The 25,399-nt window shown below is 45.6% G+C and overlaps 1 protein-coding gene across 1 annotated transcript; it reads left to right on the top strand.

Annotated features, from left to right (window-relative positions):
• The first annotated feature begins 297 nt into the window (after positions 1 to 297).
• LOC149455844 (adiponectin-like) lies at positions 298 to 23,540 on the top strand. Its single transcript, XM_089685809.1, has 2 exons — positions 298 to 493; positions 22,955 to 23,540. The coding sequence occupies exons 1-2, from the start codon at positions 298 to 300 to the stop codon at positions 23,458 to 23,460; spliced, it is 702 nt and encodes a 233-aa protein (XP_089541935.1). The 3' UTR covers positions 23,461 to 23,540.
• Positions 23,541 to 25,399: the final 1,859 nt, after the last annotated feature.

Raw genomic sequence — 25,399 nt, 5'->3', positions numbered from 1 at the left:
ACTGCTGCTGTCAGAGGAACACCAAATGCCAACTCTATGGTGGTGCTGTGGCCACCCAAATGAAGGGAAATCTCACAGAAAAAAATAAATAAATTCCTTCCCTACTCTATCCAACACTAAGCAAAATGTTTTAGCTATACATAAACTGCAAACAGGAAAAAAAATTACAATTCCTTTGACATAATTTATTTTACATATACTTTATATATAAAACAACTGTGTATTTAGACTTTTGCCTGAATATTTATTTTTTTGTGTGTGACTAGCGCCTTATATAACAACATATCTTGTTTTCAGATGGGAAGGCTTATGTTCCTGATTGTGGCCATTGTGGTGTTGATGGATAAAGTACCAGGAGATTGTCAAACCACAAAAAATAATGAATGTTGTGTAGGTGTTCCAGGTATTCCAGGGACACCAGGTACAAATGGCCAGTATGGATCTCCTGGCAGAGATGGGAAAGATGGAGAGCCAGGATCAAAAGGTGACCCAGGTAAATAGGACCATAGGATAATAAAGGCCATGATGTAAGACTTATTTTTTCAAGTGCAGCCCTAGTAGATGGAACAAGATTCTCCCTATGTCCCATGCTTCATGGTATTCTTATTCTGTAATATGTATAAACAAGACAGAGGTGTTTCCTTGGGGTATACAATAGTCGAAAAAAAGTCAATCCATGATATTGGGGCTTAGCGATGGCAATAAGGATATTAGCGCATATTTTCTACTAGCAGAAGAATTATTACCGCGGTGTTTATATTCAAGTGAATGTGGTGCTTTGCCCATGTATCACTTTAGTGAACACCTCTACAAAAATATATACTCACCTTCCTCTCATTCCGTGCTGCTCCATTATCCCATCAGGAGTGAAAACAAAGCACAGTCTAAGCCACAAGTTGTTATAGCTAAAGCCTAGTGCGCACTACTGATTATTTTTTTGTTCAACCCAGTGGGCTGAATGAAAAAAAAACTGACAGGTCAGGAGGAGTCACTGTACAAACTGATGTTAATACAGCGATCTCTCCTACTGTGCTATGGTGTTCTAATGGGGGAAGCCCCCACCAGAACACTTTGGTCAGCTATCTCAGCCATTGGCCGAGAGTGCTGATTGGGAGCCAATTGGCAAATCTTTTTCGATCATGCTTCTTTTAGACAGGCTCCCATACACACGGGCCGAATGTTGGCCATTTTTTATTGAATCGGCCGATGCCACCCAACATTTGGCCCACGTGTACTAAGCTTTACACAAGACTAAGGACTTCCCTGTAACAGTACCCAGAACTGTAACATTATGTCAACCTAATGTGTCTTCATACCCAGACGTACTAAGTATTTCAATCGCCATCTGGGGCTAAACGGAGGCAAAGAGGGGTTTATGCAAACCTATGGCTTTGCCCTGATTAGGTAGAATAGGGAAGAGTTTGACATTTTGTTACTTTTCTTCTGTGATAGGCTTAAAGCTGCTTGTAGCCTCATAAAGGAGGTTTTTGTTTTCCTCCTGTTCTGTCTTAAAGCCACCATCTGAACAGTAAGTGAGGGTTAATTTTTCTCATGGGAACAAAGGCAATACTATAATCCTAACAGGGGTTCTAAGTCTTCCTCACTAGACGGATATGACTATTGAGAAACAAAGACATACAGTAATACCCAAATTGTACTGATAATTGTACCTTGCCCACACCCATTGAAACAGTATACTGTTATAGTTGGAAGGGCAAAGCCACAGCTTTATTGATTTACCAAATGCATTCGTTCCTATGACAATGTCCAAATGATGTAGCACATACCCGAAGACAGAGTGGCCTGACATTTACCTCCGGGGTAGATCACTTAGGCATAGTGGGACAGGTGGGTGCCAATCACTTTCAGGTGAAACACAGAAAAAGGATTAATTACTCACAGTTGATGGGAAAGAGGGTTAGGGTTGCAGAAGCTCAGGATTTCAGCAGGACTCAGTCACTTCACTTGTCATATCCCAGGAAAAAAAGCCTTTAAGTTGAGACCAACACTCCTGTGTTAGAACTTTTTAGCTATCATCACCACTAATCATATCCAGGCCTCCTCAGGCAGGCAGACCCAAAGCAGCAGCTCCATGACATGCACCCTCCATCAGCCACTGGCCAAGGAAACTTCTAATGGTGGCCTGGGAAAAGATATCCATATTCAAAATCCAAACCTAATGTGTTATCTCTCACTAATACTAAAGGTGACAGTGAATGTACAAACATTTTCCAACAAGCCCATTTGTGAGAAGCTGATCATTAGATTGACTTCTCATGAACAGGAATGAACATAGATGGATCAAAATTTGATCCATCTACAGTCAGCTTCAAGAAAAGTTAAAGGTTTAGGAACAGTGTATGTTAATGAGAACTGGACTTAGCCAGTCCCCAGGCTTTTGGACCAAAAAATATATAAGTTAGTCAGCGCAATCCGACAAGCGACCAATGCACTAAAAGGAACCACAAAACCTTTCTAATAAACTCAAAAGTACAAAGAGTGCAGCGCTACATCAAATTAAATGGCAAAGAAAAAATACAGTAAAATAATATCAATATAGTCAAATAATACTAATATTAAAATAAGTCCACTGTAATATAAATATACGGATTCCTCAGTCCACAGTGAAATATCAGATGTTGTAGGTGCAATCCGGTCTCCCGTTGTGATAATATGAATAGATTGCCTACTCACCAGAAACCCAGTAATAAACGCATATCTGTATCACATGCATCCTAGGATCTTGAATAAAGACAGCCCGGAAATGAAATACTCTGATGGACCCTCAGTGGTGAAAGAAAGAATACCGATCTGATCTCCAAGTATTTACTTCATCAAGTCTGCAGCAATACCTAAATCACTGGGGCTGAGACATGGAGGCTCAGTGCCAGATATGGAGAATAAAGGTGCTCATAGTGTAGTATTTAAAACTATAAATTTATTACATTAAAATCTGAGCAGAAATACATACATGAATGACTGTATATAGTATGAAACTGCTATGAGCAGTAAAAGCACCCAAAAACACTGACCAGTATACATCTAATGTGGGCCGCCGGACCTCCTTATCCGGCGGCGTAGCGTCAAAGCGGGGTGATGCCATCGATGGCATCACCCCTACTGCAGATGTGTGTTTACACAAAACGCATCCAGGAGGAGCCCCTGCACGCTTTGACGCTACGCCGCTGGATCAGGAGGTCCGGCGGCCCACATTAGATGTATACTGGTGTACTAGATGTATTTTGGGACTGAATCGAAAAGCTATTATTGGTGATGGCTTTAATGTCAAAGGGTATTGATATTTTGCATTGCGCCAGAGACCACTAAGAAGGACAGTGTGTAGCTGTTTATATGGTTCGGCGTCAACACAGATGGTCCATAGTAAACATTCGGGATGGACAGCTGCCATCCACAAATTTTCCACTTCAGTACATGATCATACGCATGCAGGGTTGCTCCAGCTAAAGTGCTCCAGCTAACATACTTTACATACACAATAATAAACATATATAAGCAAAACCATGTTGTTCTGTCTCTTTAAATTACAAATCCAAAAGCGATAATATAGGTGGAGGAGCATTGGGTGGACTGTTTTGCATGGAGAATACTCTGAAAAATGTTGCTTCTTTTTTTTTTTTTCCAAAAAAAACGTTTATTGAAAAAGTGCATAATAATACAAAAGAAAAGCAAATGATGGTCATATACAACATTTGGCAGTGCATGTCAAGAGAAAGTAGGAATATTCTTACAAAGAACCACATAAGGAGCATGGATGTGCCAATCCACGACGGGGTAAGTCTGTAATACTCAGGCAGTCTAGTAGTGCGCATGGGAATGTTATCGCATCGGACCTTCTTAGTATGTAATTATCATTATAGCGCCGCAGAAGGAGGCAGGGTAGATGCAGCACAACCGTTGAGGATGAAGCTAGTGTTTTACTGGAGTGATGGTACCTGTAAGTAAGCTTAGATTGTCGTGAGGGTCGCTAATATAAGCAAGGTAAATATGACAATGGCATGCCTAATGTTCTCTAAAGAAGAACCCAGTGGTTAACTGGGCGAGTAACAAGAAGGAAAGAAGAAAGAAAAGGAGAACAAGAAAAGATAGAAGATAAAAAAAAAAAAAAAAACCAACAAAAAAAACAAAAAAAAACAAAACGGGGGGGGGGGGAAGGGGGGGGGAGCTGGGTTTGTATTGTCGTCAACACCAAGGGTCTTTTATGGGTGGATTTGAGCAAAAGTCTATTAACCGGGGCCGGTAGGTGGAGATGGAGCCCTGAAAGTGGGGAAGTCGCCTACCGTATGATCTAGAGTGTGGAGTAACATACAATGGAGATTAGTAATCAATCAGGCGTGTTGGTTGGACGGTTCATAAAGGACCGGTACGTAGAAGTAGTTTTAAAGTGATTCCAGCAGGCCCAAACATGGGAGAATTTAGTGGGGGAATCGAGTGCGGTCGCAATCAGTTCTTCCATTTCCGCAATTTTACCCACACGGATCAGCCAATCGCGTATGGAGGGAGGGCGGGTGGAGCCCCAAAGAGTGGGAAGACAGAGTCTGGCTGCGTTGACCATATGCATTGCTAAAGATTTGAGGTATTGTCCCCTGGGCAGAGAGGAGTGATGGAGAAGAAACTGCTCTGGAGAGAAAGCTAGGGACAAGGTGGTCACAGACACTACAAGCCGGTGGACCTCCTGCCAAAATGGTTGGATATTGGGACAAGACCACCAAATGTGGAGAAAGGATCCATCCGAGGTTCCACATCTCCAACAGCTGTTGGGGACGGAAGGATTAAAACGAGAGATTCTCGACGGAGTTCGGTACCATCTCGAAGCAATTTTATATCCATTTTCCTGCGTCGAGACATTGAGGGAGCATTTATGAGTATGCATAAATATTAGGTCCCAATCGGCGTCCAAAAAGCTGTTTCCCAAGTCTCTGTTCCAAGCACGGCAGGAGGGTAAAGAGTTATAATTCCTACTCTCAACAAGGAGAGGGTAAATCGCCGAAATCAAATGTTTGCGCGGTTCAGCTCTAGAGCATAGGGATTCAAAAGGAGTGAGGGGACGAGTCCAGTTATGGAACAGTTTGTGTGAGAGCAGGAAATGTCTTATCTGCAGAAAGGCCCAAAAAGGAAAATCTCGACTATCTATGCTATCAAGCAGTTCGCGGAACGATATTACTTTTCCACCGCGGATAAAGTGTTTAACTAAGATCTGGTCATGTGGCCAATGCTCAGATAGGAATGACTTGTGCATGCCTGGGGGGAAGTCAGGATTGAGACGAATGGAGGTTAAGGAATTCGGTGACTCAGAGATAGATACCGTTTTACAGTTCAGGCGGAGAATATTTAAGCTGGGCCCCACTAAAGGGTGGGTGAGGAGCTCTTGAGGTGTATGCTTTGGCAGTAACCATGGAATCGATGTCAGGGGTGAGGGTGAGAAGGCATTTTCTAGGCAGACCCAGTCTTTAGAGGTAGAATGAACATGCCAGTCCACTATGCGTGTAAGGTGGCATGCCCAGTAGTACCGGTGAAGGTCAGGGAGCCCAATTCCACCTCTAAGTTTGGGGAGAGTCAGTTGAGAAAAAGCAATACGTGGACGCTTATGATTCCACAGGAATTGTGTGCAGAATTTTTTACAAGATGTAAAAAAAGCAGCAGGTATGTGGATTGGCAGCGTTTGAAAAAGATAGAGAAGGCGTGGGAGTATGTTCATTTTGATTATAGCTGCCCTTCCAAACCAAGAGAAACAAGGACGATGCCATTTGTGGAGGTCCTCTTGGAGAGAACGTAGAGCGGGAAGGAAGTTTTTTGCATAGAGGTCATCGAGGTTGCGGGTAAGTCGGACGCCGAGATATGGAAGGGAATCCTTTTCCCAACGAAACGGGAAATGAGCTTCACAGAAAGAGACGAGTTCTGGAGGCAGGGATATGTTAAGGGCAAAAGATTTGGAGAAGTTGATTTTAAAGTTTGACAAGAATCGAAAGAGGGAAAATTCCTTTAACAGATTAGGCAAAGTGGTGTGTGGATCAGCAAGAAAGAGAAGGATGTCGTCTGCGTAAGCAGCGAGCTTGTATTCCTTGTCCAATACCCTGATCCCTTTGATGTCAGAGTTCGAGCGGATTTTGCGCAATAGGGGCTCAAGGGATAGGACAAACAAGAGTGGGGAAAGGGGGCAACCCTGACGTGTTCCGTTTCCTAAGTTAAACGAGTCGGACAGATGTCCATTGACCCGGACTCGAGCGGTGGGGCCTGTGTACAGGGTCATGATGAAGTTGAGCATCTTCTCACCCAAACCCAGTGACACCAGAGACGCTTGCAGATAGTCCCATGCAATTCTATCAAAGGCCTTCTCTGCATCCAGGGAAAGGAAAAAACCAGAAGTGTTAGATTTGCACAACCAATGGTGAAGGTTAAGGGCCTTAATGGTATTGTCCCTTGCTTCCCTTCCCGGTATGAATCCAACCTGATCTAAATTGATCAAGGAGGGAAGCAGGGGGAGAAGTCTATTAGCCAAGATCTTCGCAAATAACTTAATGTCTACATTCAGCAGGGAGATGGGTCTGTAGTTGGATACCTGCGTGTTATCTTTATCACCCTTGGGGATAACCGTTATGTGGGCTTCCAAAAGACGATGTTGAGGCAGGGGGGATTTGGAGAAAGTATTAAACGCCAAAAGAAGGGGGGTACCTAAGATATCCAAGAAGGATTTATAATAGGCTGCGGAGAAGCCGTCGGGACCCGGACTCTTACCAGGTTTTGTCTGTTTCAAAGCACACTGCAGCTCATTCAGGGTCAGATCCGCTTCCAGAGAGTTGACCAAGTCTTCCGAGAGAGCCGACGGACCGTGGAGCTGGAGAAATTCAGAAATCAAAGAGGCCCTGGATTCGACAGTAAGCGGCGGTGGGCGTTCAGGAGGAAGGTTATATAAGGATCTATAAAAATGTTCAAAATGGGCAGCAATATCAGGATTAGATGTGGCCATGGTGCCATCGGGACCTCTAATTTTATGTACCGTCATATTGGATCGTTTTTCGCGGAGAGCTCTAGCTAGGAACTTTCCGCTCTTGTTAGCAAATTCATAGTATAGTTTTTGAGAGAGAATGAACCGTTTCTTAACCACCTTCCCCAATTCTGTAAGAAGCTGTGAACGTGTACACGTAAGTTCGGATAGGGTCGACGCAGCCAGAGAACGCTTATGTGCCCTCTCTAATGAATGGATCTTATCTGTGAGGCGTCTCAAACGCTCTTGTCTATCTTTTTTACGCTTCGAAGCAGCTGCTATGAGGACGCCCCGAATGACACACTTATGAGCCTCCCACTGCGTGAGTGGGGAGGTATCAGGGGAGCAATTGAAGGAAAAGTATTCAACCAGATTGGTGCGGATCTCTTGTTCGATAGCAGTGTCAGCAAGAAGGGAGGCGTCTAGGCGCCAATATTTCGAGCGTGTGTAGGTATCTGGGAACCGTAAAGTCATGGTAATGGGATGGTGGTCGGAAAGAACCATCGGTTCTATAGAAGCGGCATGGAGTAGCGGGAGATCTGATTGCGACAGAAAAAGATAGTCTATCCTGGAGTACTTATTATGTGGTGCGGAATAAAATGTGTAATCTTTTACCGTGGGGTAGAGAGTTCTCCATGAATCGTGCAGTTGTAAGTGTTGTAATTGTATGTTTATTTGTTTGAGGGCCTTAAACGGTAAAAAGGAGCTTCCGGAGGAGGAGTCTAGCAGAGGATATAGTGGGACATTCAAATCGCCCCCTAAGATCAGAACACCTGTATGGAAAGCAGATAGGGTGGTAGTTATTGAGCGTGTGAAAGAGACCTGCTTGGTATTAGGGGCGTATACATTAGCAAATGTGACGGGTCTATTGGCGAATGAACCCTTTATGAATAAGTATCTGCCTTCAGGATCAGCAAGGGAGTCTGACATAGTAAAGGGAAGATGTCTAGCGAGTAAAATAGCTACCCCTTTCGACTTGGCCAGAGGGTTAGTGGCATGGTGGACTATGGGAAAGTGAAAATTAAAAAGCTTGGGAATAGAGTCCTGACGAAAGTGCGTCTCTTGAAGGAAGACAACATCCGCCTTTTGTTTATGCAGATAGGAGAGCAACATGGAGCGCTTTTCGGGTGTGTTCAGACCCCTGGTGTTGAGTGAGAGGATTTTCAGGGACCTTGGTCTCGAAACAGAGGTGAGGGACGGCATGTTTACCAATCAGTGTTTCGAGTGTCCAAAGATGCAGCGCCCCGGGGGGGCAGGGTTGAAGGGAAAGAGAGAGAGAGAGAAAACAAAAAAAAAAAAAAAAAAACAAACAAACAAAAACAAAAAAGGGAAAAAAAAAAAAAAAAAAAAAAAAAAAAGGGGGGGGGCGAAAAGATAGTAAGAGTAAACGGCTAGAGGAAGAGACCTGCTATTCCACGTGAGAGAGGACAAAACACCTGAAAGGAAATAGACAGAAAGAGAGAAAGAGAAAAGAGGAGGAGTACGTATAAGAGAAGGAGACGAACAGTATGAGGCAAGTAAAGAGAAAAAAGGGGAAAATCGAGATAGTGAAGATAGCCGTAAAAATATTCAGTAATAGCTCGCAGAGCCTACTGTGTTGGGAACGAGGTAGACGACGAAACGAGAGTAGAACCACCGCCGGTCGGAAACCACCATGAAATGTGTAAAAATTTGTTTAAAGGAGTGGGATTTGAAGAAGGAGGAGTCTACAAAGACCCATATTGCAGAAGAAGCCTGAGGTACGATATGCAGCGCAGGGTCCCAGCCCTCACTGTAAAGTAGCAGGGCACATATCAGGGTTTAGAGGCCATAACCATTTGTGAGCCAACAGGTAATTGTGAGACATTTGGCAGGCAAACAAGGGGGAAAAGGCAATATGCGGAATTGTAGGAGGCCAAATGAGTAATACAAGCATCCCCTTACATAAAACATAATATCAACAGGACAACATATGCAATAACAGTTGAAGCAATGCAAAAACAGAAAAAACAGTGTTGAGTCCCAAGCATCGCGCAAAAATGTCTGGGCTACCCCAGGGTCAACGCCAATCATGTCCCATAGAGTAGAAAGGCTAAGTGTCAAAAATCAAAGCAAGGATAAACCATCTACAGCCTCTACGGTGACAACAAGAACGAGCATCACCTCTCACGCACTAGGGAAATCGGGGGAAGTCGCAGTGGTATGGGGGAAGCAGGTCCCGTGGAAGCATTGACAGTGCGGGCAACCCCTGAATCGTACCCTCTTCCGGATCAAGAGACGGGGACCGGCCAGTAAGCAGAGGCACGTCCAGATGGGACAGCTTAGTAGGAGGCGAGGAGAGGTGATGTTCGCTCGCGAAGACAAAAAAACAAAAGAAAAAAAAACAAAAAACAACACAAAAAAAAAAAAAAAAAAAAAAAAAACCAACATCTGTGGAAACCCCTATAAGTCCCACCCTCCTCCCCGCAACCAGCCCCCCCTCCCTCCCATGCCCCCAACACACCCCCAATTGAATCATATACTGTACTAAGTCTGTCAGGGTCTTCTTTGAGGACACCGATTAAGCAGAGTGTGACGGGACGGGCAGCAGAGAAGCAGAGGTCATCTGGATACTTCCACGGAGAAATAGATCTTCTTCCAGTATAGCAAGAGGAGGCTCTGGGGAAACAAAAAGGGCAGGGACAAAGGAATACAGACGACTCAGAGGTCCACATGAGATCGGAGTACGTGTGGGTCTAGCTCAGAGGGCAAGTCAGCGCGAGGTCTGTTGACTGAAACCGGGATGCTGAATGTCGAAAGAGAGGAGAGAGCTGAAGAATAGGTCATCTGTCCAGGAGGAGGAGCCATTCGTATCATGTATAGATCTCTTCTGACCATGGCGTAGAGATGATCAATAGGGGGCTCACAGAAGTCCACCATTCGTTAGTTGCGGAGCAGACCTCTGGGGCATTGCGTTCCCTTTAGGATGTCAGATATTGAAATGGAAGTAATGAAGGTCCACTAATCAGTGCGTGAGAGATCGAAGAATCGCCGGGACTCGTGAAGAAATGGTATAGAAACATGAGGATAACAGTAAAACTGCAGGCACCTGTGAGAAAATGCGCTTGAGTGGCAGGAGTAGATGAGGATTAGGTAGGATTAAGTCTCGTGCCGTGACTTTCTATGCGCAGGCGAAGCCGTAGGGCTAGGGGCCGCAGCAGTGCCCCCTGTGGGGTGTCTTGGAGGAGTCGACGGGACTGTCCGACGTCTCCGATGGGAATGTCCTTGCCAATCCATTGCGTTTTCTGTAGATCCTGCATCCAGGACCGGCTGCAGTCCCAAGAGTCCGCACCATTCTGGCAGGGCTATCGGTGGGATGTTCAAGGAGGAACAGAAAGACGGTAGATCTTCGGGGTTTCTCAAGTTAAAGGTGTGACCACCATCCTGTACTGAAAGGCAGAAGGGAAATCTCCACCTATAGGACAGATTTCGGGAGCGAAGCGCGTCTAGTAATGGACGTAAGGCTCGTCTTTGGCGTAAGGTCATGCTGGATAGGTCCTGGTACAATTGTATTTCCGCCCCTTTGTACATTAGCTGTCTTCTGTCCCTAGCACATCTGAGAACATCCTCCTTGAGCGGGAAGCTGACAATGCAGCATACCACATCCCTGGGTGGGTCTGTGTCACCCCCCCTAGGCCGGATGGCCCTATGTACACGCTCAATGTCAATTGGGGTGGCTGGCGGGCGGCCTAAGAGGTCATTAAAGATGGTAGTTACTGCCTTAGGAATGTCAGTGGCTTCCACGGATTCCGGCATGCCACGGATTCTGATATTGTGTCTACGGCCACGGTTGTCTAAATCCTCAATATGCTTGTAAAAATCCCGGATAGTCGAGGTGTGCGACTCTGACTGTCGCTGTAAATATACTATGGCAGTCTTATTTTGTCTAGCGGCCATCTCTACTTGATCCACTCTGGACCCCATAGCGCGGATATCCTCGCGCAGGTCGTTAAGGGCAGTGGTTAGTGTAGTGGTTAGTGTGACCTTAATGTCAGCAGCCACAGCTTGCAAGTCCCTTAATGAGAGGGACTGTGTGGCAGAGGAGATATCATGATGTGGCACTGTGTCCTGGCCAGCGTGTGTCTCAGTGCAGGGAGAGCAGCCTGTGTCCTCGGCTGCAGAGGGAGGGGGAGAGGGGGACTGAGAGAGAGAGGGAGAAGGCTGCGGCCCTGCTCTCTGCTGGTGGGAGCTGAACAGCTCCTTTATGTGCCTCCCAGTGGTGCTAGGGCCCCTCGGGGACCGGGACCGCGCGCCGGAGGACACCCTGTCGGGTTTCCCCATAGTGAAGGGGCACTGTCTCACCCGACTCCTCTGTGCGGCGTGGTGGATCGATCTGGCCGGCGGGAGCTCCGGATTCAAGCGGCCATGCTCGTCGGCGGCAAGCCACGCCCCCCTCAAGCCACGCCCCCCTTCAAGCCACGCCCCCCTCAAGCCACGCCCCCCCCCCCCAAAATGTTGCTTCTTACACATTGATGGACTTTGTTTATCACTAACTTTGTGACTGATGGATATTGTGATTCACACCGATTAGAGATGATTATGTTTGAGATTTTGAGAAGGTTGCTACATAATCATTGAATCTATAATCATATCACTTTTGGATTTATAATTTAATGAGATACCGCAACATGGGTTGTGTGGGTTGCTTGATAATATTTAAATAAACTTGGGAAGGATGGTCCTGACTGCACGAGGCATACCGTTTATAATTCCAAGTGAAGGTCAAGAAGTCCGTTTGCATTCCTTTAAAGTAACAGGAATCAATAGAGTCTTAAGGTGGTATAGTATTTTTGGTAGAATAGCCATTTTGATGGTAGCTATACAACCTAGGAGGCAGATGTTTTTTTCCACTGAAGTAGCGATGTCAAGGAAAATAGGCAGAAAATTCTCTTTATATAATGAATCATAAGCAGGAGTAATTTTCATTCCTAAATATGTTATCTCAGTGGTCTGCCAACTATGTGTAAAATATTTAGTAAGAGACTAACAAGTCTGGGGGGCAAACATTTACTGGAAAGCCCTCAGTTTTTGAATGGTTAACCTTATTATTATTATTATTATTATTACTACGAGTTTATATAGCGCCAAAGGGTTTGCTCAGCGCTGTACAATAGGGGGGACAATACATGGCACAGTACAACAACAACAAACAATGTACGAGGGGTAAGAGGGCCCTACTCTTACGAGCTTACAATCTAGGAGGGAGGGGGTAAAAGGTACAGTAGGAAGTGGCTGAGGGGGATGAAGTGGTGGGAGGAATGAGGGAGGATGGCCGTTAGGTGAGGGTGGGGTAGGCTTCCCTGAAGAGATGGGTTTTGAGGGAGCGCCTGAATGTGAATAGGGAAGGCGACAGTCTGATGGATTGGGGCAGTGAGTTCCAGAGGATGGGGGAGGACCTGGAGAAGTCCTGCAGTCGTGCATGGGAGGAGGAGACCAGGGAGCAGGATAGAAGGAGGTCCTGTGAGGAGCGAAGGGTACGGGTAGGGTGGTACTTGGTGATAAGGTTGGTGAGGTAGTCAGGGGCAGTGTTGTGAACGGCTTTGTAGGTCAGGGTTAGGAGTTTAAATTTGATGCGTTGGGCAATCGGGAGCCAGTGGAGGGAGAGGCAGAGGGGGGTGGCAGAGGTGGAGCGGGTGGTGAGGTGGATGAGTCTGGCAGCTGAGTTCAGGATGGTCTGGAGCGGGGAGAGCCTGCACTTGGGTAGGCCAGTGAGGAGAGAGTTGCAGTAGTCAAGGTGTGAGATGATGAGGGAGTGTACTAGAAGTTTGGTGGTGTCTGGGGTGAGGAAGGAGCGTATCTTGGCAATGTTGCGAAGATGGAGCCTGCATGTGTTTGTGAGTGATTTGACATGCGGTTGGAGGGAGAGGTTCGCGTCAAGAATGACGCCAAGGACTTTGGCTTGCGGGGCGGAAGTGATAGTGGAGTTGTTGGTGATGATGGATAGGATGGGGGGGGGTGTTGGCAGGGGGAAAGACGAGAAGCTCGGTTTTGGAGAGGTTGAGCTTGAGGAAGTGTAGCGACATCCAGTCTGAGATGTCGTTTAGGAGGTGAGTGATGCGGGCGGAGATAGTGGGGGTGAGGTGAGGGGTGGAGAGATAGATTTGGGTGTCGTCAGCATAGAGGTGATAGTTGAAGCCGTGAGATTGTATGAGTTTGCCCAGGGAGGAGGTGTAGATGGAGAAGAGAAGGGGTCCAAGGACAGAGCCTTGGGGGACCCCAACAGAGAGGGGGAGGGAGGGGGAGGTGGCACCATTGTAGGTGACACTGAAGGAGCGTCGGGATAGGTAGGATGAGAACCAAGAGAGAGCAGTATCTCCGATGCCAAGGGAGAGTAGTTTATTAAGGAGGAGGGGGTGGTCAACTGTGTCGAAGGCTGCAGAGAGGTCCAGGAGAAGGAGGACAGAGTAGTCGCCCTTGGCTTTGGCGTTGAGTAGGTCGTTAGTGATTTTGAGGAGGGCAGTTTCAGTGGAGTGTAGGGGACGGAAGCCGGACTGTAGAGGGTCAAGGAGGTTATTGTCTGTAAGGTGGGAGCTTAGGCGATCGTAGACTAAGCGTTCAAGGAGCTTGGAGGTGAGTGGCAGCAGGGAGATGGGTCTGAGGTTGTTGGGGTCCGCGGGATCCAGGGAGGGCTTTTTGAGGATGGGGGTGATATGCGCGTGCTTTAGGGGGGAGGGGAATACGCCAGTAGAGAGGGAGAGATTGAAGATGTGGGTGAGGGAGCGGATGAGGGAAGAGGGGGGTGACCGGAGGAGTTGAGAGGGGATAGGGTCCAGGGGGCAGGTGGTGAGGCGGGCTTTTGAGAGGACTTTGGCGACTTCCTCAGTAGTGACAGGGCTGAGGGAGTGCAGTGCGAGGGGGGTTATGGTGGGCGGGGCATTGGGAGAGGAGGGGGGCAGTGCGGTTGTGAGGGCAGAGGAGGGGGGAGATGAAGGGGTGACGGGGGCGAGGAGGCTAGGTGGGGAGGTAGATTGCAAGTTGACGATGTCCTTACGGATAGCGTCAATCTTGTTGTGGAAATGGGTGGCAATCTCGTGGGCGGTGAGAGAGGTACTGAGTGGAGGAGGGGGGGGGAGAGCAGGGAGTTGAAGGCGGAGAAGAGTCGGCGGGGGCAGGAGGAGAGGGTGTTTATTAGGTTAACAAAGTAGGCCTGCTTGGCGGCGTGGAGGGAGGAGGTGTAGATAAGAAATGCAGATTTGTAGAGGGAGAAAGTATGAGGGGACCTGGTTTTGCGCCACAGTCTCTCCAGTGCGCGACTGCGACGTTTGAGGCGTTTAGTGCTGTCGGTCTGCCACGGTTGAAGCGGTCTGGGTTTGATGATGCGTGTGGTTAGGGGTGCCAGAGAGTCTAGGGCAGCTGACAGTGAGTCATTGTACAAGGTGGTGGCTATGTCAGGACATGACAGTGGGAGGATGCTGTCGTGTAGGCGGTCGGCGGCAGAGTGGAGGGGGGCCGGGTTAAGGTTGCGGAGGTTGCGGCTGGTGATGGTTTGGCGTTTTTGAGGGGGGGAGTTGGGGGAAGGGGAGATGGAGAAGGTGATGAGGTGGTGGTCGGAGAGAGGGAAGGGGGTGTGCGAGAACTGGTTGAGGGTACAGAGGTGGGAAAAGACAAGGTCCAGGGTGTTCCCTCCGAGGTGGGTGGAGGATTGAGTGTGCTGTGTGAGCGCGAAAGAGGAGGTTAGGTGGAGGAATTGGGAAGTAGCCGGGGTGTTGTCGTTGATGGGGATGTTGAAGTCCCCGAGGATGATGGTCGGTAGCTCAGAGGAGAGGAAGAAGGGGAGCCAGGCGGCGAAGTCATCCAGGAAGCGGGCTATGGATCCGGGAGGCCTGTAGATCACTGCGATCCTTAGGGGGGTGGGTGAGAAGAGTCGGATGCAGTGCGCCTCAAAGGAGGGGAAGGAAAGAGAGGGTGGGTTAGGGAGGACCTGGAAGGTGCTAAGCGGTGACAGGAGCAAGCCGACACCACCACCTCTGCGATCGCTCAGTCTTGGTGAATGGGTCCAGATGAGACCTCCATGGGTGAGTGCCGCAGGGGAAGTGGAGTCAGTGGCCTGTACCCAGGTTTCGGTGATGGCTAGGAGGTTGAGGGAGCGGGAGATGAAGAGGTCATGGATGGCGGTAAGCTTATTGCAAACCGAACGGGCATTCAGGAGTGCAACCGAGAGAGGGGGGATAGATATGGGGAGGAGGGGTACATGTATGAGGTTGAGGGGGTCGCGTCGGCTGGCGTGAGCAGGGGGGGCTCTAGGGGGGGTGTGAGGTGGTGAGGGGCCAGGGTTTGGGGAGATGTCCCCAGCTGAAATGAGAAGGAGGAGGGTGAGGAAGGTGGCGTGGGAGCGGGAGGTGTAGGAGCGCTTGGGTCTGAAAGTGGTGGCAAGTGGGTCAGCGGGGAAGTGGAGTAGCAGGAGGAGGTGGTGGGTGCCATAGTGGGGAGAGGGGAGAAGTGAGGGGGCGATATAGAGCTGCTTAGCGGGGGTGGGTGGGTAGAGGAAGGCTGTTTTAGGGATGGAGGAGAGGAGGACAAGGAGGAGGAGCGCGGGCGGCATGTTGGGGTGAGCGGGGTGCAGGAAGGGTTGGGGTGGGTGAGGGGGTGCTGGTCAGGGATGGCGAAGCAGTGTCCGAAACGCAGTGGGAGGTGGCTGGTAGTCCCAGGTGGGGTGGAGGGCAGGGGATCCCTGGTGGGATGGTGGCCGTGCTATCCCTGGTGGGTTAGTTAGTTAACCTTATAACTTGATAGGGAGCTATAAAGAGGTCCAAAGCTTTGTGAAGATTAGGAAGCGTAATGAGTGAGAGTCAAGGTAAGAAATGCATCATCTGCACAAAGTAAGATCTTAAATTCTCTATTTTTAACCGGGATTTCATGAAAATTGGGATAAAGCCTAATGTGAGCTGCAAGGGGTTCAATGCACAAGGCAAAGAAGAGTGGTGATCTAAGGGACCGCTTGGCGGCACCACTAGCACTCCACTGGTCAGACGTCCCCAGCACACGGAATCTAAGCCCCAGGGTACGTGTTCACCAGGGCCCCTGATGGTGGGGATGGACTTGAAGTACCCTGAGACCAGGTCGTGGCTACTGAGTACACCTGTCAGTGGTAGCAGTATTCGCCAGGGGCTCCCACAGGGAAGAGCCTGATATGAGGAGGTCGGGTGATCCCGTTGGGATAGATGGATGGCTGAGCAAGTGCAAGGTCAAACAGGCCGGGTCGGTAACTGAGGGGACGGAGCGGTACAAAGCAGCGGGCAGAGAGTAGTCGGGTCACACGCCAGGTCAGAAACGGAAGGTCAGATCTAAACGGGGGCATTCAGGAGAGAGGTCAGGCAAAGCAAGGGTCTGGGCAGGAGAAGGCAACAAGGTCAGGTACAATCCGGGTCAATAACTCACTTAGCACAGGTTCGCAGATACAGGATACAAGGAAAGACCAGAAGGCACTGAATGACAGCTCAGGGCCATTTAAATATCCCTCCCTGCGCTGTCATTGGTGCCAAGCGCGTGCCCGCGGCCTCTACTGCGCATGCGCGGGGCTCGAACGCCGCGGACGGCCAGGACCTAGTGCCCGTGTCCCTGCACAGGGCGGCGCACTGCGCCTGCGCCGGGACCAGCGCCGCGGCGATCTCCGACAGGTGATAATGGGCAACCCTCTCTTGTGCTGTTGGACAATGAAAAGGACCTGGAAGTTGCATTTGGGGCTTTATTGAGCAGTAGGGGAAGTGTATAAGCTCCTAATAGCACAAAGAAAAGGGCTTTTGATTCCAACATGTTCAAGCATAACAAATAAACAAGACCAACTCAATATATCAAAGGCTTTTTCTGCATCTAAACTGAGTATAAAAGTTTCCCTATTCTCTTGATTAGCTTAATCTTTCTAGTACTGTCTCCTGCTTGATGAAATGGCATTAAACTTACCTGGTCCTTGTGAATTATGGAGGGACGGATTGTATTCAATCTAATGGACAATTATTTTGTAAATATTTTCAAATACGAGTTGAGTAAAGCAGTGTGCCCATATTTTGAACACATAGGGCTTGATTTACTAAGGAAATCAAAGACGAATTCTCCTGCGCTCTAGGACTCAGACAGGTGGCGAATAGATGAAACCAGGCCTGGAGAAATCGTCCACCAATGCATAAAGGGCTGTGCGGCTCCAAAACAAGGCTGGGGAAGCCTGATCAATACTGCAGAATGAAATGAAAACGAGAAGCGCACCAACCTTGCGCATTACCTCAGTAACCAAAATGTATTAATTGTAAAAAATATACTCACAAACAGCGAATGAAATCAGGCATGTAAGTCCTCACAGGGACTTGAAGATAGCGTGAGTCCCATCAAGGGAATGGGTGTTCAGTATACTGACGCGTTTCGAAGGGGGTCCCTTCTTCATCAGAGCTAACTGAACTGTGAGTGCTCTCTCCTATATATACTCCTGGACTGAACATAGGCCCTCCCCTCTGGGTTGGGCAGTCTCAGGTTAGTAGGAGGGGCCAAGGTATCGTCAACAGACAATAGCTATTTGTAATGCCATCAGAGAGAAATAATATATAAAAAAACATAAAATATATAATATATAAAACCACATTTTGCATAAACCACTTAGTATGCATGCAATATATCAACTGAGAGATAACAGCAATGGAAATGATGATGATAGATAATACATGATGTAAAATAATAAATAGTAAATAGTTAATAATATTACATGATTCACTAGTGAACGATGTATCAAATGGACAATTCATCCAAAGAGCTTGTCATGATGCTGGATGAGTATATAGCATATAATGTAAAAATAACAATAAATTATTAGTCAATAGATGTCTTATAGGTGACCATACAGTGACACAAGCATATATATATATACATATATATATATATATATATATATATATATATACACACACACACATAAGATTCACCACTCCATCACACACAAATCCAATTTCTATACAACTGCATCGAATTTGCCCTAGAACATAATCATTTTTCTTTTCTGGACAAACACTATCGCCAGATCCAGGGCACCGCCATGGGCGCAAGATTTGCTCCTAGCTACGCAAATATCTTTATGGGATACTGGGAAAACAACTATATCTGGACTAATAATCCCTACAGTTCAAACCTTATCCTATACGGAAGGTATATAGATGATATTATCATCATCTGGAATGGTACAGATTCTCAGCTGGATGGGTTCCTGAAACACTGTGGAAACAATCCGTATGATATCTCATTCACTCATGTGATTGACGATGACAATCTGGTGTTTCTAGACCTAGAACTAAGACATGATATCAATGGCCAGATATGCTCAAAAACACATTTCAAACCTACAGCGGGTAACTCATACTTACATGCCAAGAGCAACCACCATCCCCAATGGATCCATAATGTTCCCTTTGGACAGTTTTGTAGGTTACAACGCACATGTACTATGGAAAAAGACTATATAGAACAAAGTCTGATCCTTAAAAAGAAATTTGAGGACAAAGGGTATGATGTACATCACATTGAAACAGCTTTTAATAAATATCGAGCCCTTTATGATTGCAATCCCACAGACTCTATTGATACGGAAACTGGCCCTAACTCTAAGACCACTACTGGCACTTACAACAAGAACGAAGTACGCTTTTGTACTAGATTTAGCAACAAAGCCTGGGACATCAAACACATTCTGTCCAAAAATTGGAACATTTTAAAAAATTTGATACATCGTTCACTAATGAATTATGTAATATTATTAACTATTTACTATTTATTATTTTACATCATGTATTATCTATCATCATCATTTCCATTGCTGTTATCTCTCAGTTGATATATTGCATGCATACTAAGTGGTTTATGCAAAATGTGGTTTTATATATTATATATTTTATGTTTTTTTATATATTATTTCTCTCTGATGGCATTACAAATAGCTATTGTCTGTTGACGATACCTTGGCCCCTCCTACTAACCTGAGACTGCCCAACCCAGAGGGGAGGGCCTATGTTCAGTCCAGGAGTATATATAGGAGAGAGCACTCACAGTTCAGTTAGCTCTGATGAAGAAGGGACCCCCTTCGAAACGCATCAGCTATACTGAACACCCATTCCCTTGATGGGACTCACGCTATCTTCAAGTCCCTGTGAGGACTTACATGCCTGATTTCATTCGCTGTGTGTGAGTATATTTTTTACAATTAATACATTTTGGTTACTGAGGTAATGCGCAAGGTTGGTGCGCTTCTCGTCTTGATTTACTAAGCCCTGGTCCACACTGGATGCGACTTGGCATCTGATTTGCATGCCCTGCGACTTACAAATTGCATGCCAAATCGCATCCTATTGTCCGCAATTGGAGCGGTCATATCGGTGCGGTTCCGACTTGGTCGGAGCCACACCAATTTCAAAAGTAGTATTGGTGCTATTTGCATAGACATCTGTATCAGATGTCTTGAAAATCGCACCTGAAATCGGCGGGTCCCCCGACTTTAAAATCGTACGACTTCACTGTAAGTCGTACAATTTCAAAGTCGGGCTTGATGTGAACGGAGGGTAAAACTGGAGAGTGCAAAATCTGGTGCAGGTGTGCATACTAGCCAATCAGCTTCTAAATGCAGCTTGTTCAATTAAGCTTTGACGAAAAACCTGGAAGCTGATTGGTTTCCATGCAGAGCTGCACCAAACTTTGCACTTTCCAGATTTAGTAAATCAACCCCATAGTATGATCCTTATCTGGTTTAAAGATTATTGCAATGCATGAAGATTGCAAGTTCCTTGGAAGAGGGGCTTTGTGAAGGAAGCCATTAAACAATTTTACCATATGTGGGAGAAGGTTTGGGGAAATGTTTTATAATATTTAAAGGAAAGCCATAGGGTCCTGGAGCTTTGTAAGTGGGAAACATTTTAAAGGATAAGTTCACCTTTGGGAACATGTTACATGTTCCACCCATTTTTAGGGTGGAACATGTAGCATGCTCCCATAGCAGCAGCCGCCTCCCACAGCCCTTGTTGCCTCTGACAGATAATACGGGGAAGTCTTCCCGTACTGTCAAATTTGAAAACAGCATGACACTGCGGAGCTACCCCACAAGGACGCGTCATTCATTTACGGACGTCCGTGAATGAATGAACTTCATCCTCATAACTGCTTGCTCGTACATCCTGTACGGCAAGCAGATATTCTGACAGGTCTGCAGGAGACCTGCGTGGCATCAGCGATCTACTGATCACAGGTGCAATGCTTTCCTGGCTCCTGTAGACAAAAATAATACCTGCAAAAAAATGTGCATTTATTATTTTTTTCTAAAAAGTTAACTTATCCTTTAATAGTTATAATCTCTTCCTGTCAATAGCTGAATGAAGTGTGTGGAGAGCAGAAATGGAAATTTTAGATATACCACTATCTGTGAGGTAGTTCTGAATATGTATATCAGGGTTATTATAAAGATCAGTATGGAATTTGAAAATGAAAGCTGAGCTACAGTGTATTCAGATAGTATTCAGACCCCCTTTACTTTTTTTCAGTTTTGTTATGTTGCAGCCTGATACTAAAGTTGTTTAAATATATATTTTTTTTCATTAATCTACACTCAGTACCCCATAATGACAAAGTGAAAACAGAATTTTAGAAATATCTGTGAATTTATTAACAATAAAAAACTGAAATATTATATTAGCATAGGTATTCAGACCTTTTGCAACAACAGCTGAAATTTAACTCAGGTGCCTCCCATTTCTCTTGATTGTTGCTGAGATGTTTCTACACTCTGATTAGAGTCCACCAGTGGTATTGATTGGACATAATTTGGAAAGGCACAAACCTCTCTGTATAAGGCCTCACAGCTGACAATGCATACTGTATCAGAGCAAAAGCCATGAGGTCAAAGAAACTGCCTGCAGGATTATTGCAAAGCACAGATCTAGAGAAGGCTACAAACATTTCTGATGCACTGAAGGTTCCCAAGAGCAGAGTGGCCTCCAAAATTCTCAAATGAAGGAAGTCTGGCACAACCAAGGCTCTTCCAGCAGCTGGTCGGGCAGCCAAGCTGAGCAGTTAGGGGAGAAGGGCCTTAGTAAGACTAGGTTCATGTCTATGCAGTTTGCATTTGATCTGTTTCTGCAGTGCGTTTTGCGGTGTGTGTTTTTTAGGCATTTTTCTGTTTTTTTTTTCTTGTTGCTAGGTAGATGCAAAAGGCATCAAAAATGTGGCAAAAACGCACTACATGCTTTTCTGCAGCATTTCCATTGAAGTCTGTAGCACCAAAAACGCAATGTTTTGCGTTCAAAAAAGTCCCTGACCCTTTCCAAAAAACGCACCCTGGTGAAAACGTGGAGATGTGAACGTGTCCCATAGGAAATCATGTTAAAGGGACTGTAGTGCGTTTCTGCAAAATGCTGCAGAAAATGCTTAGGTATGAACCTAGGGTTAGAGAGGTGACCAAGAACCCAATTGTCACTCTGACTGAGCTCCAGAGATCCTGTGTGGAGATGGCACAAGGACAACCATCACTGCAGCCCTCCACCAATCTGGACTTTATGGCAGAGTGGCTATGTGGAAGCTTCTCCTTGCACTGAGAAGAGGCTTCCGTCTATCCACTCTGCCTTAAAGCCCTGATCGGTGGAGGGCTGCAGTCTGGAAACAGGAGCCATGTCCAGGGCTTGCTGCCTTTGAGAGTGAGCTTTCCTTATTTCCATGTTCAAATACTCCACATCCTGACCTATCCCCATAGGCTAACTAATATGATGGCCAGACGGGAGCCCTATTATTGTGGGAGGATGTCAAATGACATCCTCCCAACATCGCATCTCACACATACCCCAAAGGCCACGCTCCAGCACGATCTGTCACCCGCCGTGTCCACCAAAGAAAATTGTAAAAAAAAAAAAAAAAAAAAAAATTTAACAAAAATTATTATTTTTTTCTTTACACAACAGTCAGTGTCTTTGATCACCACTACAGCAATTATATGATGATGCTGTACTACACTGGTGACAGAATGTAAAAAATGTTTGAAAATTTAAAACTTCTTTTTATTTCATTGTTTTCTAAAAAATTGAGACAAAAAATTTCAACTTTAAAAATCTCGCCATGCCTCATACCTAATACCTCGGACTGTCTACTTTCCAAAAAGGGTTAATTTGGAGGGTATTTGTACTGTCCTGGCATTTTAGGGCCTCAAGAAATGAGATTAGTTGTCAGTACATCAGGACTAATTTTCAGATATATTAACCATAGTGTGTGGACTCTATAACTTTCCTAAAGACTAAATAATATACACTGATTTGGGTTATTTTCACCAGAGAAATGTAGCAGCATACTTTTTGGCCTAAATTTATGAAGAACGATTATTTGCAAAATGTTATTACAGAAACAAAGAAAAATGTGGGGATTTTTTTAATAAAAAATGTCGGTCATTTTTAGTTTATTTAGCAAAAAATTTAAAAAAACAGCGGTGATTAAATACCACAGAAAAAAAGGCCTATTGTGAAAAAAATGATAAAAATTTCATATGGGAAGTGTTGCATGACCATGCAATTGTCATTCAAAGTGCAGCAGTGCTGAAAGCGGAAAACTGGCCTGGGCAGAAAGGGGATAAAAGTATCCAGTATTGAAGCAATTAAGGAGAACATAAGTACCAGGAAGAAACTGAACCCACACCATCCATCCAACAGTCAAGAGCCTCTTTCACTGTTGGCTGTAGGATCTGTACAGTAACAGAGTATTGGCAGGGAGATTTCACTGTCTTTCACTGTCCACCTGCCTAAATATCACTTTTGAGTGCACTGACCAAGGCCATCTCACAAATAATCTTTGTAACAGTATATAGTTGTTTAGATTGTACAAAGAAAGTTGTCCAGAGCCATTTTCCTTTATTGGAGATCCACACAAATGTTTCTTTGGACAGAATCATTCTGTAAAAAAGATAATTCTTTTTGTCTATTCATGTTCTACCAGGTAAACAAGGAGAACAAGGTCCATATGGTCTCCCAGGAAAAATAGGTCCCCCAGGACTGAATGGTATGCCAGGCCTCCCTGGTGCTCCAGGACCCAAAGGTGACACTGGATCATCCTCCACCAGAAACAGCTATGCTTTTCATGTGGGACTAAAAGCATCCAATCCAAGTGCTGGCAAGCCTATTAAATTTGAGAAAGTATTTTACAATGAGTATAATGTCTACAATATAGAAACTGGGAAATTAACCTCTCCAGTCAACGGTGTATATTACCTAACCTACCACATTACAGTGTATAATAAACATGTACATCTTGTACTGAAACATAATAGTAAGATTATACAATATATGTATCACGAGTATAGTTCAAACACTCACCAAGCTTCCGGAGCCTCTATTCTTAACATGAAGAAAGGAGACGAGGCATGGCTGGAGGTCTATAATGACAGAAATGGTCTTTATACTGATAGCGATGATGACTCTACATTTTCAGGATTTATTATTTGACTATTAATAACTTTTTACAAGAATTTCACTGCCACAGAAAGAAAATCCAATAAAGTTGAATGATTTTCCTTAAAATACCACTTCAGTTTGAGGACCCCTTCACACTTGTTATTTATGGGTTAAAGCCCCAAATAAAAAAAAACCCTGAAAAACCAGAACAAGGGACATAACTTGCAGTCAGTAGGAGGTGTCTCTTGTGCCGATTCTTCTGTTAGTTAACATCTTCCTCTGCACCCTTTGCTGCTGTAATTCTCTGGTGTTGGGGGAGTTAATACAAATAAGGGCTGTCACAGGCTCTTATCCAGAAAACCTGACTGACTATGCTTGCCCCTTCTGCACAGCGTCTCCATTCATAGTAACCGTACTACGACTTCTACAGTGCTTTAAAAAGTATTCATTTTCCTTCCACTTCACAATTGTGTGCCACTTTGTGCCGGTCTATCACATAAAATCCCAATAAAATACAAAGACATTTCTGGCTGTAACATGACAAAATGTGGAAAATTTCAAAGGATATGAATCCTTTTTCAAGGCACTATATGCATGAAACAGGATCTAATAATGGAGTTGATGATTGCTCCACCCCTCTATTTTTAGATCCTGTTTCATTCATAAATACAAATATAAGATACAAATCCTAATACCTGAGCAGCTAGGCCAGCAATGGGCAAACTACGGCCCGGCGGACCTTTTAATCCGGCCCGCGGAGCTAGGCTCCCGCTAGGCTCCTCTCACAGTCCGCCCTGTTTCCTATGAGGATCTGTCCCCCCTCGACGTATCTGCGCATGTGCCGGAGATCGCCGATCGGCTGCTAATGCCTGAAACTGGCACATGCGCAGATACGTCGAGGGGGACAGATCCTCATAGGAGACAGATTTTCATGCTACACCGAACGGCGCGGGAACAAGAGGAACGCGCGGAGCAAAGGTAAGTGAATTGACACAGGGGGGACTTGGGGATTTAATATGGGGGATGAATTGCTATGTGGGGGGATGAATTGCTATGTGGGGGGATGAATTGCTATGTGGGGGATGAATTACTATGTGGGGGCTGAATTACTATGTGGGGGCTGAATTACTATGTGGGGGATGAATTACTATGTGGGGGATGAATTACTATATGGGGGGATGAATTACTATATGGGGGGATGAATTACTATATGGGGAATGAATTACTATAGGGGATGAATTACTATGGGGGATGAATTACTATGGGGGATGAATTACTATGGGGGATGAATTACTATGCTTACTATGGGGGAATATTACTATACTTACTATGGGGGACACATACACATCATTCATCTACTCTTGGTCCGGCCCCCGGGTCCAATATATGAACCCATTGCGGCCCTCAAGTCAAAAAGTTTGCCCACCCCTGAGCTAGGCAGAAAGGGTGGGTATAGTCGGTCTTCCTTGATAAGAGCCTGTGACAACCCCTTAGTTGTTTTACTCCCCACAACAGGCGGGCATGGAAAGGGTGGAGGATTTCAACTAAAAGAAGACACATCAGCACAAGGGACACATCCTAGTGACTATATGTTGTGGCCCTTGTGCTGATTTTCTTTTTTTGGTTAAACTTAGGCTTTAAAGGGTAGCAAAATGAAAAAAAAAAATACAGTGTATACAATTGCAGCATAAATCATATTGTAATTAAATGTTATTAAAAGTGACCTTTCCTTTTCAGTCTGCAGCGCTGTAATTTTCTGTAAAATGCAATGCGATATGGCTACCTGGAGGTGTTTTGTACACAGAACCAAAACCCCCCAAATGTGATTTCCTGCTTGTGTGATCGGCTCACCGATTTTCCCAGACGTCTGTACTGATAACCAGGGGCTATTGACTTCATGTACTAAGATACAAGTCATATTTTCAGCATCCCCTGCAACAAAAATGTCATTTTTAGTGCAATACTTATATGTATGAGCTGTGCTGAACTG

This window comes from Staurois parvus, unplaced genomic scaffold (genome assembly GCF_062004578.1).
Source record: "Staurois parvus isolate SC_StPar_1 unplaced genomic scaffold, SC_StPar_1.0 ptg000387l, whole genome shotgun sequence".
NCBI lineage: Eukaryota > Metazoa > Chordata > Amphibia > Anura > Ranidae > Staurois > Staurois parvus.
This window is presented reverse-complemented; position numbering and strand designations above follow the sequence as displayed.